At 37.2% G+C, this 14,453-nt stretch overlaps 1 protein-coding gene across 7 annotated transcripts in view; it reads right to left on the reverse strand.

Moving 5' to 3' along the window:
• DMD (dystrophin) overlaps nt 1-14,453 on the reverse strand; it is a 2,193,636-nt gene that overhangs the window by 333,634 nt on the left and 1,845,549 nt on the right. For all 7 annotated transcript variants that reach the window (XM_036917975.2, XM_057495970.1, XM_057495969.1 and 4 more), the window contains 2 exons: nt 11,638-11,758; nt 10,750-11,018 (listed from right to left, as the gene is read on the reverse strand). In XM_036917975.2, coding sequence (XP_036773870.2) covers nt 10,750-11,018; nt 11,638-11,758 — 390 coding nt within the window. The remainder of the gene's footprint in view (nt 1-10,749; nt 11,019-11,637; nt 11,759-14,453) is intronic.

The raw sequence follows: 14,453 nt of genomic DNA on the forward strand, positions 1-14,453 counted from the left end.
TGGCTGCACAAAAGTCACCACTGCATTTGATAACACTTCAGGCAGTTCTGGTACTAGATTTGGGTAGGCTGAAAACAGTGAACCATTCTCTGGCTTTAGCCCGGTCCTGGCTAGAAATAGTGGATCCACCAGCCAACTGACAAGCAGTGGGTGAAGCAGGTGAAATGTTGCGCGTGGCCTGCCTGTCCTTGGGATAGGCAAGAGCATTAACCACAGAGCAGTTAAATGGGTATTATTTAGTGAGGCCAAATAGGATTTAGGTTCACAACAATGTATAGAGTCCCAGTTGGGTTAACATGTTTTAGAAGTAGGAAAGTAAGTAAATAAAATGAAACTCAGTGGGATTGGTCACTGGTTCTAAAAAACAAACCAGTTAGTGCTTACTTCCCTCATTCACTTTAGTTTCTATTTAATGACTGTCCTTTGGCATATATTGTTGCTTATAAATTTTCTTTATTCTCTTCACTAACATGCTGAAATGTCATGTTAAGATCACAATGGTAGGATCTGAATATTTGACAGGGAATAAATAGTTCTAAATGAGCCCACTGAGTCTACAGTAATGGGGAATCCCATGAAACATGACTTGTAAAAACAAGTGTGTTTTGGAACAGAACTGGCAGGCTCTTAACTATATGAAGAAGAAACAGTTCACAATAAAAATCAGTTCTTCAAAAGGAAACAGAAACCTATCTCAGTGTTAGATTCTCCAGCCCCATTCTGATTAAAAGATTTTGACATTTTGGGGCTGAAAGTACTGTGGAAACTTAACAAAGATTGAAGTTTATAAACAAAAACATAATGATATGTGGACCAATTTTCAAAAACATTGAAAATCAATATGCCCTTACTCTGCCTAATTCAGTTAACTCAATTATTTAATGTAGACTTGATTTGTCTGGGTTTATACACAGCTATTTCAATTTTGCATTGAATGTCAATCAAATTGCCTTTAATGTAAAATTTCCCTTATTTTGACCCCTCCCCCATCAGGATTCCAGAATTAGGGGGAAAATCTGTTTTGAATGTCTACTGTTCAACGTTAAAGCATATTTTTTAAGACATTTGTTTCTATTATATTTATCCCATAATTCTCCTTACGTATACCACTTATTCTATACCACAACTATGAAGTTTTTCACAGGCATTTAATAGAGTGATTTTGCACTACTTGGGGGCAGCGGGGGGAGTCCCTCTTCCCCAATCACTGAAGTTAAGGCTCTTTCCTACTTGCTTCTAGTTGCTCTCCCACTTTCACTCTGCATCCGTCTCTACTTCTAGACACAAACATTTACCTTCTTTGGCTGCTCACAAAGCCTCAATGGGGTGGGGAAGTAGGTTATACAATGCAGGAACTCTTGGATAACCTACCAGCTGTTCATATCTAGAAGCAGGTTTTAATTTCAAACAGTTTTAGTCTTCACCACTCTGAATGTCCTAGATTTCAAAAAGTCTGTTGACTCCTTGCTTATAATCAGTATGTTTGGCAGGGAATTATGAGGAGAATTTTTAAATGTAACTGTTGCAAAGGTGATTAACATTGAAACAAAGTGAAAAATTATATGACCAAATATCTTAATTTTAAAGTATTAATAGTGGGGAGGCAAAGTTAAGCTCTAAGTCACCTGAAGCAACCCCAAAATTATACAAGTGCTATTAAAATGCCAGTAGGAAAACTGGAATAAATAACCATGAATGTTTTCCCTAAGACAGATTCAGAAAAAGCAGGCTATTATTCATTTCAAGGTTTTGTAGAAACCTATAGAAAACTATGCTCCCTACCTAAACTATCAATCACTCACAGGAGGCCATATATCTGCGTTCATTTTTAAATTAAATGTTCTGGATGTTGATAAATATAAAAGGAGTAATAAATGGTATATTTATTACTTATAATTGAAGAATTACTAACAATACACTGTACATGTATTTATATACATATACTGTAGCTTTACTCTGAAATGGTGGTTCTCGAAGCATCTCTGGACCAACAACATTACCATCACCTAGGAACTGGTTAAAAACGCAGATTCTCAGCTCTGCCTCAGACCTGAATCTGAAACTCTGCAGAAGGGGTTCATGAATCTGGGGTTCTACAAGCCCTTCAGGTGATTCTGAAGCACACTAAAGTAAGAACCACTGCCAGAGAAAAATTTGGATATTCTCAATAACTATGTCTGGATAACGTGAATCTCCAAATTCATAAATATCTGATAAATTCAGATACTGATTATATGATCATAAGGCCAAAGTCTCTTATAAAGCCATTTTCTTATTAATAATCACTTTCTTAGACTTTTTCATGAACTGTTCTGTTCCACTATCAATGCCAATAAGTACCTAGAAGGTGGGGGGAGGGGAGGGGAGGGTTTCCATACAGAAATAAAATTTTCATCAGTTCTAAATTGCTGCATGTGTGAGAACAAAACAGCATTGAAAAAGCCATGCTGAGATATGGAAGCCGAGTGGATGACTAGGTTCGCTTGCCAGTTGTAGGGGACACTTTTTCTGGCCTGGGCATCTATCCACCAGCTGCTGTGACTGTTGCTACTAAAGTCTCACAGCTGCCTCTTCTTCAGAAGGATGACCTTTGCTGATGGCAGCTTCCTAGCCCAGGAGGTGACACAGATCCCTGGCCTGGGAGCTAACTCACGTTGCCAGTGGCGTGCTGGAGCAGAGCCCAAGCGTCAATTGTGTGCTTTGCTTCCCAGTTCTGCATTCAGTGAGATCATGTTGGTAGCTTCAGTCAGCCATGGTGGGAGTATTTACACCACCACAATTGGAAAATGCTACAAACTGGAGTTCACTACACCCCAGAGCTAGTTGAAAAATATTTACTAGCATATTGCTGGGCACAGCCAATGACTGGCTGGGGTATGAAAGGCTAACTCTACTGTGTGGTTTTTACTCCAGAGCTCTCTGTCTGCATCTGGACATAAAGCTAGATTTTGCCTGAGATGGCATACTTGCTTGGCTCTTTCTTCTCCCTTATTACACTTCCCTAACTCCTGTACAGGCTTCTTCTGAAGGCAGACCATCTACAGATCATGTGTACCAAGACTCCTGTTCTCAGGGTCTGCTTCCAGGGCACCCGACCTATAACACTAGTTAAGTCATTAGTTAAGTGACTGCTACACAGAAACCTCGAAGCATATGTGTTCAAAATTACAAAGAGCTACAAGTTATGGACCTTTTGGGTCACAATGATCAGATGAAGATGTAGAAGAAAAATTTGAAATGGCAAGGATCTACCTTGGTGTACGTGTATATAAAGCAAAGAGGTTGATGGAAACGGATGAGGCCTGCACAACTTGGGCAATTTTCATCTCATACTTCTCAAATTATCCTTTCATACCACAGGTGAATGTGCTGGAGGAATCCTCTCCTTTAAGACTTTGGAGAAAAACACTTTCAGATTAAAATACAACAAATACACTGTGGAGAAGATCACAAAATTGACAGAATTTAAAAAATAAAACAAGAGCCATCAACAACATTTCAGGCTCAAGGAAAAAGGAGGTAAGCAGGTAGAAGGGGAAGATACCAGGTTTCATCTCTTTGGGTACTAAGAGAACTGAAGTAGAAAAGTTTGCGAAGCACTGTTTTGGCAAATGCTGTTGATAGAAAAATCCATAGTACATACGAAATATAACTAAAAATATTATTTTGGTATAAAAAAATCTTACTATGCAAAGGTTTACACTTTTCTTAGGTCCTATTAAAATGAGAAGGTTATGTTAGTATCATAGGTGCCTCTGTTCTCATAATACCCATAAAACTGGTTTACCAAGAACAATTATTTGATACCATTTGTTAACTTAGTTACTGTAAGGCATGACATTGGTGCCAATGTTAACTGCGTAATTTTGAAGATTGCAGTTGCCAAGCATGGTAGGAATGCAGCAGGAGTCCACTCCTGGGATTATTTGCTCTTAAAACATTCCTCGTTGTGCTTATGGTAGGAGAGTAGCATAACTGAACTTTAAACTTGGTACAAATTCGTGGAGGTCAAAGGAGAAAAAATATATATATTGTCCATGTGCTTCCATTTTCTAAGGAAACACAATATTGCAGTTAAATAAATAACTCACATTGTGGAACGCTTTCTAGTTAATGTGATATATGCATATATACACACAAACTAAGAAAAAAATTCTTGCTCCCTCAGTTTGGCACTAAACCATAATATTCCCAGGAAAACTAAGATGCCATTAATACAATTCCAAGCACAATTTTATTCATGGAGCAAATTAAACCTTCACACTCGATAATGAGGTCAGATTTCTCTGTGTATAGGTTTTAATCATATAAATACATGAATGATTGAGTTTTCAGATCCATTAATGCTGATACTATATTATTTAAGTTTTTGTTTTGAGTAGTCTTTTATTACCTAAGACTCTTGAGGAATGGTATTTATAATTATTACCAGCTGCAAATAAAGCTGCTGGAGTCAATCCTCAATAAACAGGATTGGTGTATTAAAGGATCAGTTTTTGATATGGTTGTTTTCAAAGAGCAGGAAGGATAATATTCTTTGGAGAAATTTTTATTATCTAATTAAATACTTCTTTACTAGAATAATGTCAGATGAACTCATTAGCTAACATTTTGATTCCCATGCTCTCCTAAATATCCCACGACCGGAAGAGGAGCCGCGCAACTTTGATTTAATGCAATAACAATGGGAACCAATTCTAGCTCCTTCTTTTATCACAGTGCATCAAAGGAATACAAAGAAGTCCAAATTAAAATAAGTTCGATAATAAAAGAACATGTTCCTTTCCAACTGTTCTAAAGCCTTTTCCCGTCTTTAAGCAAAGTTCACTCAGTAATTATCTTACTTATGAAAGTAAAAGCAGAAGGATGTTTCTCTTATTAAATAAATGGCTCTTCATGCTTTGAATGTGGAAGTCATCTTGAAACAGTCAAAAAGCAAGTGTGTTGAATGCCATCAACTCATTTCCTCCCACCCACTGTTTTAAATTGTTTGCTTGGTTCCAATGTACACCACCCTTACATAAGCTGTTTATGAAGAGCCAAATTAATAGTCTTTGCAATTGTTTTCGTTGGAATTTGGAGAGCTGACAAATGAATTAGAAAATGGCAATTCTACATGAATTAGCTTTTAAGTCTCCCTAAGAGGCTGATGCAGAACTTAATAAGAGACTTATTAGGGGAAGTAGGACAACTTAATTCAGATTGATTATAGACTTCGGTGAAGACATCTGGGGTTCAAATGAAACTGAAAAAGAACTTATATGCACTTCAAAGTATGCTAAGCAGATGTCTGGAACAATTACTCTGCACTGGCTTTTCAAAAGTTTCAAAGGCAGGATGGGAACAGCATGACCAACGAAGGTTCTATTTGCCTAAGTTGAGGTATCAGCTTTGAAAACACACACAGGGCCATCTAAAATCAGATGCCTTGGGTGAGGAACATGACTCAACATTGCTGTCCCCAGTAATTTGCTTTGAGTTTTAGAAACAAAGCAGGAAATGAGAAAGAATACATGGGAACGAATAATAAGCTCTCCTGACAACACTAGCTTATTATTTATTTTACATTGAACAAATTATTTGGTCAGGATTTTTAAGATGACTAATTCTGACTTTAGTTTCTAAGCTCTGTTAAGGCCAACAGGGACCATTCTATTTGAAAAAGCAAACACAATGCTTTTAAAGTATGTATGTGAGACTTTATTATAATATGCCTTCTGATAGCTGTATTCCCAGATATTAAAGGCCAAATCATATGCTTTTAAACATCACAACTACATGCTTTGAAAACTAGATAAAACTCTGGCAACTCCATGTGACAGGTAGTAGTTTCATATTTAACCTAGATTTATAAACGACTGCATCTTTTTTGTTTGTATTTTCTTCTCCATCAAAGGCTTTCTTAATCCACATAGCATTTGTATAAACAACAAGAAAAACAAAAGTCTCTACAAATTTATTAGCAGTTAATAACAAAATATTAACAAACTTTCCTCTTTCTACTATGGGCAGTACACCTCGCTCATGATGGAGATACCGTGCCTTTATTCAGAGTTGGCAGAGCTGAATTATTTTTGAGTCATTTTAGGGCTGCTCTGTTTGTGATGGTTCTGTCTGACTATGCATCCCCTATCTCTGTAAGAAAGGATTATCAACTTCCTCTATAAAACTTACATATAAGAAAGGATTTTTGGTTGACTTATATAAATGACAAATAAAACACAGTTTAAAAAATAGTAATAAAACATTAGAACCAGGGTTAAGATAAGAAAATCAGTAAGGGAAGACAGAGTTGTCTGAGCACAGCTGACAGCTTCCTGCTTACCAAAGTGAAAATCAAGTTCTAATATGTAACATCACATTTCATATTATCTATCAGAAGGAAACATGCTTGGTTTTCTCTGTGTCAAATTCTGGGATAGCATTTCTTTGACAAATTTCTCAGATGCACAAAGCTACAGGGACTCAGGATGGTAGGTCTGAAGAGAAGCATTTGCCAGTTTTCTTCTTAAATTTTTAGATGTGAATATTGAACATAATAACTCAGGATGGCATGGCGGCTTCATTGCAGGCCCTGGTACACCACATGCTTCATTACATTTCCCTCAATTAAAACTCCTAAAACGTCTAATCAATATATATCATCATAAGAAATGTAAGCAGAAACTCACAGAATCCCTGTCCCCGACCTTTTACAGTAAGAGAGGTTTAAGTTAAAAGTCTGATTAAAAAATGGAATACGTGAACTACGCAAGTGTGACAAATTTGCATATTCCAAGATAGCAGCTTGGGAGAGTTTAACTACGGTTATGTTGTGAAAAATTGTGTTTCATGTCAACAGGCAAAGAGCATTGAAATATTCTTGGCTCAAGAATGATGAGCCCCTCTGGGTGAAGAAACTGGTAGATTAGAACAAAAAGAAAACTTGGGAAAACAACAGCTCAGCAACGATTTCATACAGGGATTGAACTTAAGAACAAAAATGGCATATGAAGACTCTAGGTTCAAAAGTTATTCTACTTCATTGAAACCTGCATATATTCCACTTGTAGATCTATGTACAACACCCAAGCGATTCAAGGAGTTATGCTTACAAGGAAAGTAAGAATATTTATGGAGTCGCATAAGCCCTGGTGTTATTTCCAGTAAAGTGAGAAACCAGGATTCTGTCATTAAAATACTTGATAAGCAGTATAAATCATGAATTTCAAAAATAAAGAGGCATTTAAAATTTAAATTTTGTTTTGTGTTTATTCCTTTGGAAGCTGTATTCGGAGGGCTGAGAATCTCTTAGTGAGCTAAGGAGTGAATATTAACACTATGCGCCTGTCTTTTGAGTTACTGTACATACCCTGTCCTGAAGATGATTAGCTAGCAAGAGTGCCCTTTCCATAGTGTGTCAGGACTTAGCTGTTGTTGTTTTATCCATTCTCCAAACCCAAAAGCCACATGTGCTTAGGCAATGAGACAATGCTAACTCCTACAGAAACACACTTTCCATGGTTAATTCAATAACTTCTTTAACAAATAAGATCAGAATGGAGGTGGATACTGTGATAGAGTCACGAGGGGTGATGAAAATGAACTGAGGTGGGTGTATAAAATATTCTTCTGGCTATATGTTTAACACTTTGGAGTTCCCAGCAGCATGGAGCCTCTGAATGCTTCAGTTGCTGAGAAGAAAAGTGGGAACAGTGGTTTTAACTTCTCTTCTACTTCTTTCAAAGTAAGTTTTAGTTAATAAAATTCACTGCTTATAAACTATCACCACCAAAGCTTCAGAGCTGCAAATCTGTATTTATTTTATTTCCACTGCAAAATGAAGAGGAGCAACTGAAGGAAATAAACATATATCAATTCATCTAATCTATACCTCTAAAATATGCATAAAATACTTACACAATACTGGTTCAGAAACTAAAACAATCACTTCTACTGTGACCAGTACATAAATACATAGTAAGTACTGTAACTTGTGTATCTGTGTCTGAGAAAGATAGAAGTTTTGGTACACAAAAGCTCTTTTTGAAAGGAATACTTAGCATAGGTATGTCTTGATATTATTGGGATCAGAATGAGAGTATTGCCCATTAGGGTAGGGGGCACCAGGCTGGTCTTCATATCAAGAACAAATCAGAAAGGGGAAATATAAATGAATGGAAAACTGCAAATAGGGCTGCGTGAGAGCCCGCTGATACTTAAGCTATTCTATTTTTAGTTATTTTTTTGTTATTAGATCATGCTGCATATATTCTCCATCCATGCTCTGTATCCTACAGATGATCCTGGGTGACAGATATGGCTCAAAATGAATCCCTGAGGTCTGCTCGAAAGCCTACATAGTCAGCCACTTCCTTGATTTATTAACTAATTTAGTTCCTTTGGGACATTATCCTAACTTATTTGTCATTTTGGGTAAGATTTTTAAAAATGTAGTTCCTATATTTTTGGAAAAAATACCACTTTTTAATGCTGATCAAATACTAGGTAATACATTTCAAAACGTTATTTTCATTTGCAAGTAGACACCAATGTCAACCATTGCTTTCAATGTTAGACATGGGGGTTATAGAATGTAGGGGTGGAAAAGAATTTCAAGTAATAAAGTCAAACTTTTAATTAAAAAAAATCCTCACCTGCTATTTTCATGAAGACTTATTCAGTTCAACATTAGACTGTAGGCTTCAAGAAGGCAAAAAACATCTGTTTCACTCATAACTACATGTATAGCACATTATAAAGGGGCTTCTAAACAACTGGTGAATAAAGAAATAAAGAAGCTGAATTAAGATTCCTTATGTGTTTCTGGCACTGTACTTGGCCCTAGGAATTCAAAAACGTGCAACACCATCCTTGCTCTTAGAAACCTCATTTCTATGGGACAGAATAATTATGTAAGTGACTTGCTACAATATCTATGAAATGTAAGCCTGACAATTTAAAGCATATGAGGTGCTCTATAAAAAAACAATGAATTGAGAGCAGTTTCTTCTGCTTGCTGGGAGTTGGGGGTGGGAGACACTCAGGGAAAACTAAAAACAGGTGCCATTTGAGCTGGGCCTTGAGGGCTGAGTGGGAGCTTACCAGGCAGATGAGGTGGGGTGATCCAAGCAGAAAGAAGAGAATTGTGAAGGCAGAGAGTTATGAAAAAAGATGGCCTACTTGCATAAAGGGGTGATGCAGTCAGAGTGTACTGAATGGCCTAGAGAAACAGGAAATTCAGCCAGGGCTAGGAAGAAAAGGGCCACCTGCCCTCTTCATCCATTGTACTTAATTCTTAGGCAGGCAGTCTCCTGCAAGGAGTTTAGACTAGAGTTGGAAGAGGATAGGTGATGCAGAAATATCAGCAAAGAAACTGCTCATTCACTTATTCATTAACCAAATATTTAACATGCAGTGTTTATGATATGACAGGTATACTGACTCGGAATGGGATCTAAAGGTGAGAAATACAACAGTCTGAGTATCAGATGCTGGGGGGGCTAGAACAGGACATTCGTTGAAAAGAGGAGAGAAAATGTAAAAGAGATATTCTGACCTAAAATGAGCAATCTAATGCAGTCAGTGAAAATGTAGAAGGATTTAAGGATGGACCTCCTGTTCCAAGCCCGAGCAACCTGTTGGATTGTGTATGATCCATTAACGGGAAGAAGGAACACCGACGAAAGGGCAGGTAGCAGGGGACAGCACTAGGGGAATGACAAACAGGATGAACAAACTTGGCTTCAGAATAGTTCCTTCTGATTCAAATAGCATATGGATTAGGAGATCGGAAAAGAGATCCAGATTAAAAATTTAGATTTCTCCCTATCCATGCCACTTCAAACTGGGAGCATTTATACAGTAAAAAGATAATTGAGCTGAAGTTAGAAACATGGGCACATCAACATTTGAAGGATGGGAAGCATTTCAAAATTGAGGAAAATAAAGGAAGAAGAATGCAGGTGAAGTGGCATGAAAGCCCAGGGAGGAGAGACCTTGCAGAATAAGGGTGCCAGCAAACACGCGAAATGCAGGTGAGAATTTCAGTCCTTTTGAATTTGAATCTGGGAGGACTTTTGTTGGTTTTGACATTAGATGAGTAAACAAAATGTTTCAAATTGTGGATTTTCAAAATGATACTTGTAAATATGTATATCCTTTCTTTATAAATATACTTATTATCTTTGCATCACAAGGGAAATAACTTTGGTTTTCCGGACAATATTCCATATATATAAGGATACTTCTTAATATCTGCAGTAGACTAATATAACTCAAAATCCTACTACATGCATGCATTAAGGGCCTCGATTCACAATACCATGACTTACCCAAATCATAGCATTTAGTTAGCAAAAGGCCAAAATTTAGACTCCCGGCTCTTAAGTGTTATATTTTTCCCTGCTCTGATACTATCACAAAGATTATACACACATGCATGCATATACAGAGACACATAAATCAGACCACTTCAGTACGAAAACTTAAACTTCCTAATAGCAAAATCAAAATGATTTTTTTTTTTACCTGGTAACTTTTAAATATTTCATTTCGTATTATTGAAGACAGACAGATGATTAGACCACTACCTTCTCTTGGAGAAAAGACCACATGCAGGAAGACTTTGACTTTGTGAAAGATGGACTGGTTTTGAATGCTTAAGGGCCCTATTTTTAACTTGATGAGAAGAATATACTGCACTCAAATTTAGATTAGAACCTCTTTTGAGGCTCTCAAAGGGCTCTGAAGCAAAGCAGTAGATGGTACCTTGACTTTTTCGAGATGATCTTGGAGGGAGTCAATGAGGAGATCACCAACAGGCTGCCAGGATCCCTTGATCACTTCAGCTCGGCGTAGTTTGAGATCTAGCTCATCCGTTGCCTCCTGAAGTTCCTGGAGTCTTTCTAGGGCCTCATCTATTTTTCTCTGCCAGTCAGCAGAGTGCAGGTTCAATTTTTCCCATTCAGTGTTGACCTCCTCAGCCTGCTTTCGTAGGAGCCGTGTGACATTCTGGGCTCTCTCCTCGGGCGGCAGTTCTAAATTGGTAATACAACAAGATTTTAGGCCACATTTATATTTGTTTAAAAGAAAAACATTGTTGAAAAGGTCATACTGGAAGAAAGAAAGAGAGGGAGTACACTTTAACAACAGGCCAACCCACTTATTAATAGCTCTTTTACACTTTGGCATACATTTTGGTAACAGTCCAGCACGTCTAAAATCTGTCTTCCCAAGTAAATCTGTTCTACCTTGTATCAATCAGATAATCCAAGATTCATATAAGCTATTGAGTGAAAAAGAGTTAGGAGGCACATCACAAGCTCTAGTTTACTTCACTCAAGCTCTTTAATTGAAAATTAGATTGTAATCTTTTTAACAGTAGAATTCTTCCTCATAGAAAATATCTTTATTCTTCTCTAATGTTTCAATAACTGGTCAGTAATCTCTTTTAATGTTTACTTTTGAATGTGCAGATTTATGCATGGTGGTTCATGATTCCTTTTTCTTTTTCAACATGTACACTTAATTTCAATCAATTCTATTTAACCTAGAAAATATGAGAGCTATGCAGTCCCTGCCAGCAAGAATGGATGGGTTGCTCTGTCACCACTGATCCTTCTATCAATATGTTATTACAGTCCCACATTCAATTACCTCTGGGCTCCTGGTAGAGTTTCTCTAGTCCTTCCAAAGGCTGCTCTGTCAGAAATATCCGTACAGTCTCAAGAGTACTCATGATTACAGGTTCTTTCGTTTTCAATTCCCTCTTGAAGGCCTGTGAAAGGAGATGAAAATAAATGCTTATTTGGCTTGTGGCATTCTTCTCTAAAATTAATCCCGGGGGCTCAGAACTTGGTTATGAAATTCCAGGTCAATTTCCATCTCCTTTATTTATAAAATGATAGTCAGTCATAAAATGATAAAGAAGGCTATACAGATCTTTCTCTTAATCAGGAAACTACTATGTTTGTAAAAAACTATTCTGGAGAAGATGTGGGAGCTTTCAAGATGTTAATGTCCTTTCATTAAGATAAGAGTGATTTATTGACATAACCTGGCCACTGAACTTGAAGTCTGGACCAAAGCTGCAAGATATGTATTGTGAAACCCAAGCAGGGCTAATGAAGACACTCATACCCCAAAGCATGGATGCCTAGAACATAATGGGGAGCCTGAAGAGCCATTTGGAAGAACTTAGGTTGTAGTCCAATTTATCATCATCAGTTAATTCAGTCAAAATGTCTGACAATGAATAAAATGATGTATTAACAGTAAACTAAGTCAAAACTCAATTCCTTCAGAAAATACCCATTACATTATCCATTGTGACCTCTTTGAGAATAGTGGAAATGTTTTCATGTATACTGGAGGTAGGGCTTGTGGAATTCTATAAAAGAGAAGGCCTAGAATAGGTGTCGTGAGTTCATCTAGGAGGCAATTATCACTTTTAATCTCTAATCTGTAATCCTTATTGATACAGGGGGCTAAAAGAAAAGCAAAATGCATAGTTTCTGCCTTCAAGAAGCTTCTGGACCAAAAGAAGGGAGAAAACTAACATAGTAGAAACAGAGTGAAAACAATAAAATTCATATAAAATTGAGTGCTGAGGGCTGGGAGACATCCCATGAGGCTAAATTAACAGATTCTCAGAAACCATCTAAGATTGTTACTGACCCAGATTCTGTGATCTCAGTAGTGAAGATGTTAATGAAAGTATTAAGTACCACATAATGCTAATAGATCAGTGTAAAAGCAACAGTAATAATAACTGTCCAGATCTAGGGCTTAATGATTCATATCTTTTCCCAATTTTATCCTAGTTTTAGTAATGCAGCCTACTGAATTAAAGCCCTGTTTTGTTATTGGAAGAAAAATGAGCCCTATCTCCTATAAACTTAAGATCCATCATGTTATAGGAGTGCTCCAGAACTGTATTGTATGACACATTTATAAAAATCCCACTGGTGTTCACCATTCCAAGGAATCTGGAATCTCATACTTTGCAAGATGACTCATCTTCCATAGTTACTTACAATTCACTAGAGAAAGGTGAGGTGTTTGAACCAAAATAATGAAATTCTGTCAGTGGAATATTAGCATTCAGCCTTTGGATGGATGGCAATGTAGTTTCTGTATAGTGGGAAATTCTTACACCCTGGAAATCATACAGAGTAGGTCGGTCTAATATTTCATTTGAAATCTGTGTGTGTGTTTCTGTGTGTATGTGTACGTAAAGATGCATGTAGGTGTCTATGTTTATACAGTTGTTATAATCCTGTATTTTTCTCATACATCCAATTTTCCCAACTTCAAGCAAATCGCTACTTTGCCTAGGGTCTCTACTTGGACTTGACAGGAGGTGACTGATACTGACCTTATTAATTAAAGAAACAATAATGGCTCCATTTATTGAACTATGAGTCAGTAGTTGTACTAGAAACTAGAAATACAAAGTTGAATTTCAAAAAGTCCCTCTCACCCGGGGACTTATATAATGGAAGAGTCACACATATAAATAACTTCAATACAAAGTGGAAGGTGCTATAGGATGGTATAATATGAGAAAGGAATTGGGAAAGGCTTCCTAGAAGAAGCCTTGTATTCACAAAGAATTTTGAAGAATGTATATAAGTTACCAAGGGGAAGAGCAGGAAGAGAAAAGCAAGGGACGGAATACAGAGTGGCATGTACAGTTTTTCTCAAGCAGGCCAGTGTTTCTTGAATATAAAGTACAAGGAGAGGACATGCGCGGAGATGAAGCAGGACACTGTCATCATCTGAAAGTATATTATATCTTTACGCCAGAAACTGAAGCTTTGTCTGTGACTATATATGCCTTGCTAAGAAGCATAGGTATTGTCTTGTAGGAAACCAGGAATCTTTGAAAGGATTTAAGCAGGGAAGTAGCATGTAAATATGTATGTTTCAAACAGATCTCCCTGACATAAATACAGAATATGTATTCGAGAAGGGTAGAAATGGAATCAGAGAGGCCAGTTAGGAGGCAATTGCAAGAATTCAGTGAAAGATTATTAGGATCTGACCCACGGCAATGGCACCAGATAAGAAAAAAAAAGAGATAAGAGGAGGGAAATGTTTTGAATGCAGAGGTGTGAGATTTTGGTGACTGAATAGATGCTTGGAGATAAGACAGAGGATGGAGAAGTGATGATTTATAGTTTCTAGGTTGAATAGATGTGTGAATGATGGGCGCAATTACACTAAATGTGAGGAAACAAACTCTCCTGGATTTTTTAGAAAGCTTTGGCCTCCCGAGAACCTTCTCATACCATGGGAATTAGATCTGTCATCATTTGTGGAGTTAATTTCTCTGATCTAAGACGGCCAAATGGTTGAGCCCAGAGTAGGCTCTCAGGTTAGGCTCCAAGTTGTCAGAAAGACTAGGGTGGCTGTGTTTCTAGATATTTACACTTAAAAAAATGAAGCCCAGACCTTGGAGACATTTCTAG

This window comes from Manis pentadactyla, chromosome X, assembly GCF_030020395.1.
Source record: "Manis pentadactyla isolate mManPen7 chromosome X, mManPen7.hap1, whole genome shotgun sequence".
NCBI lineage: Eukaryota > Metazoa > Chordata > Mammalia > Pholidota > Manidae > Manis > Manis pentadactyla.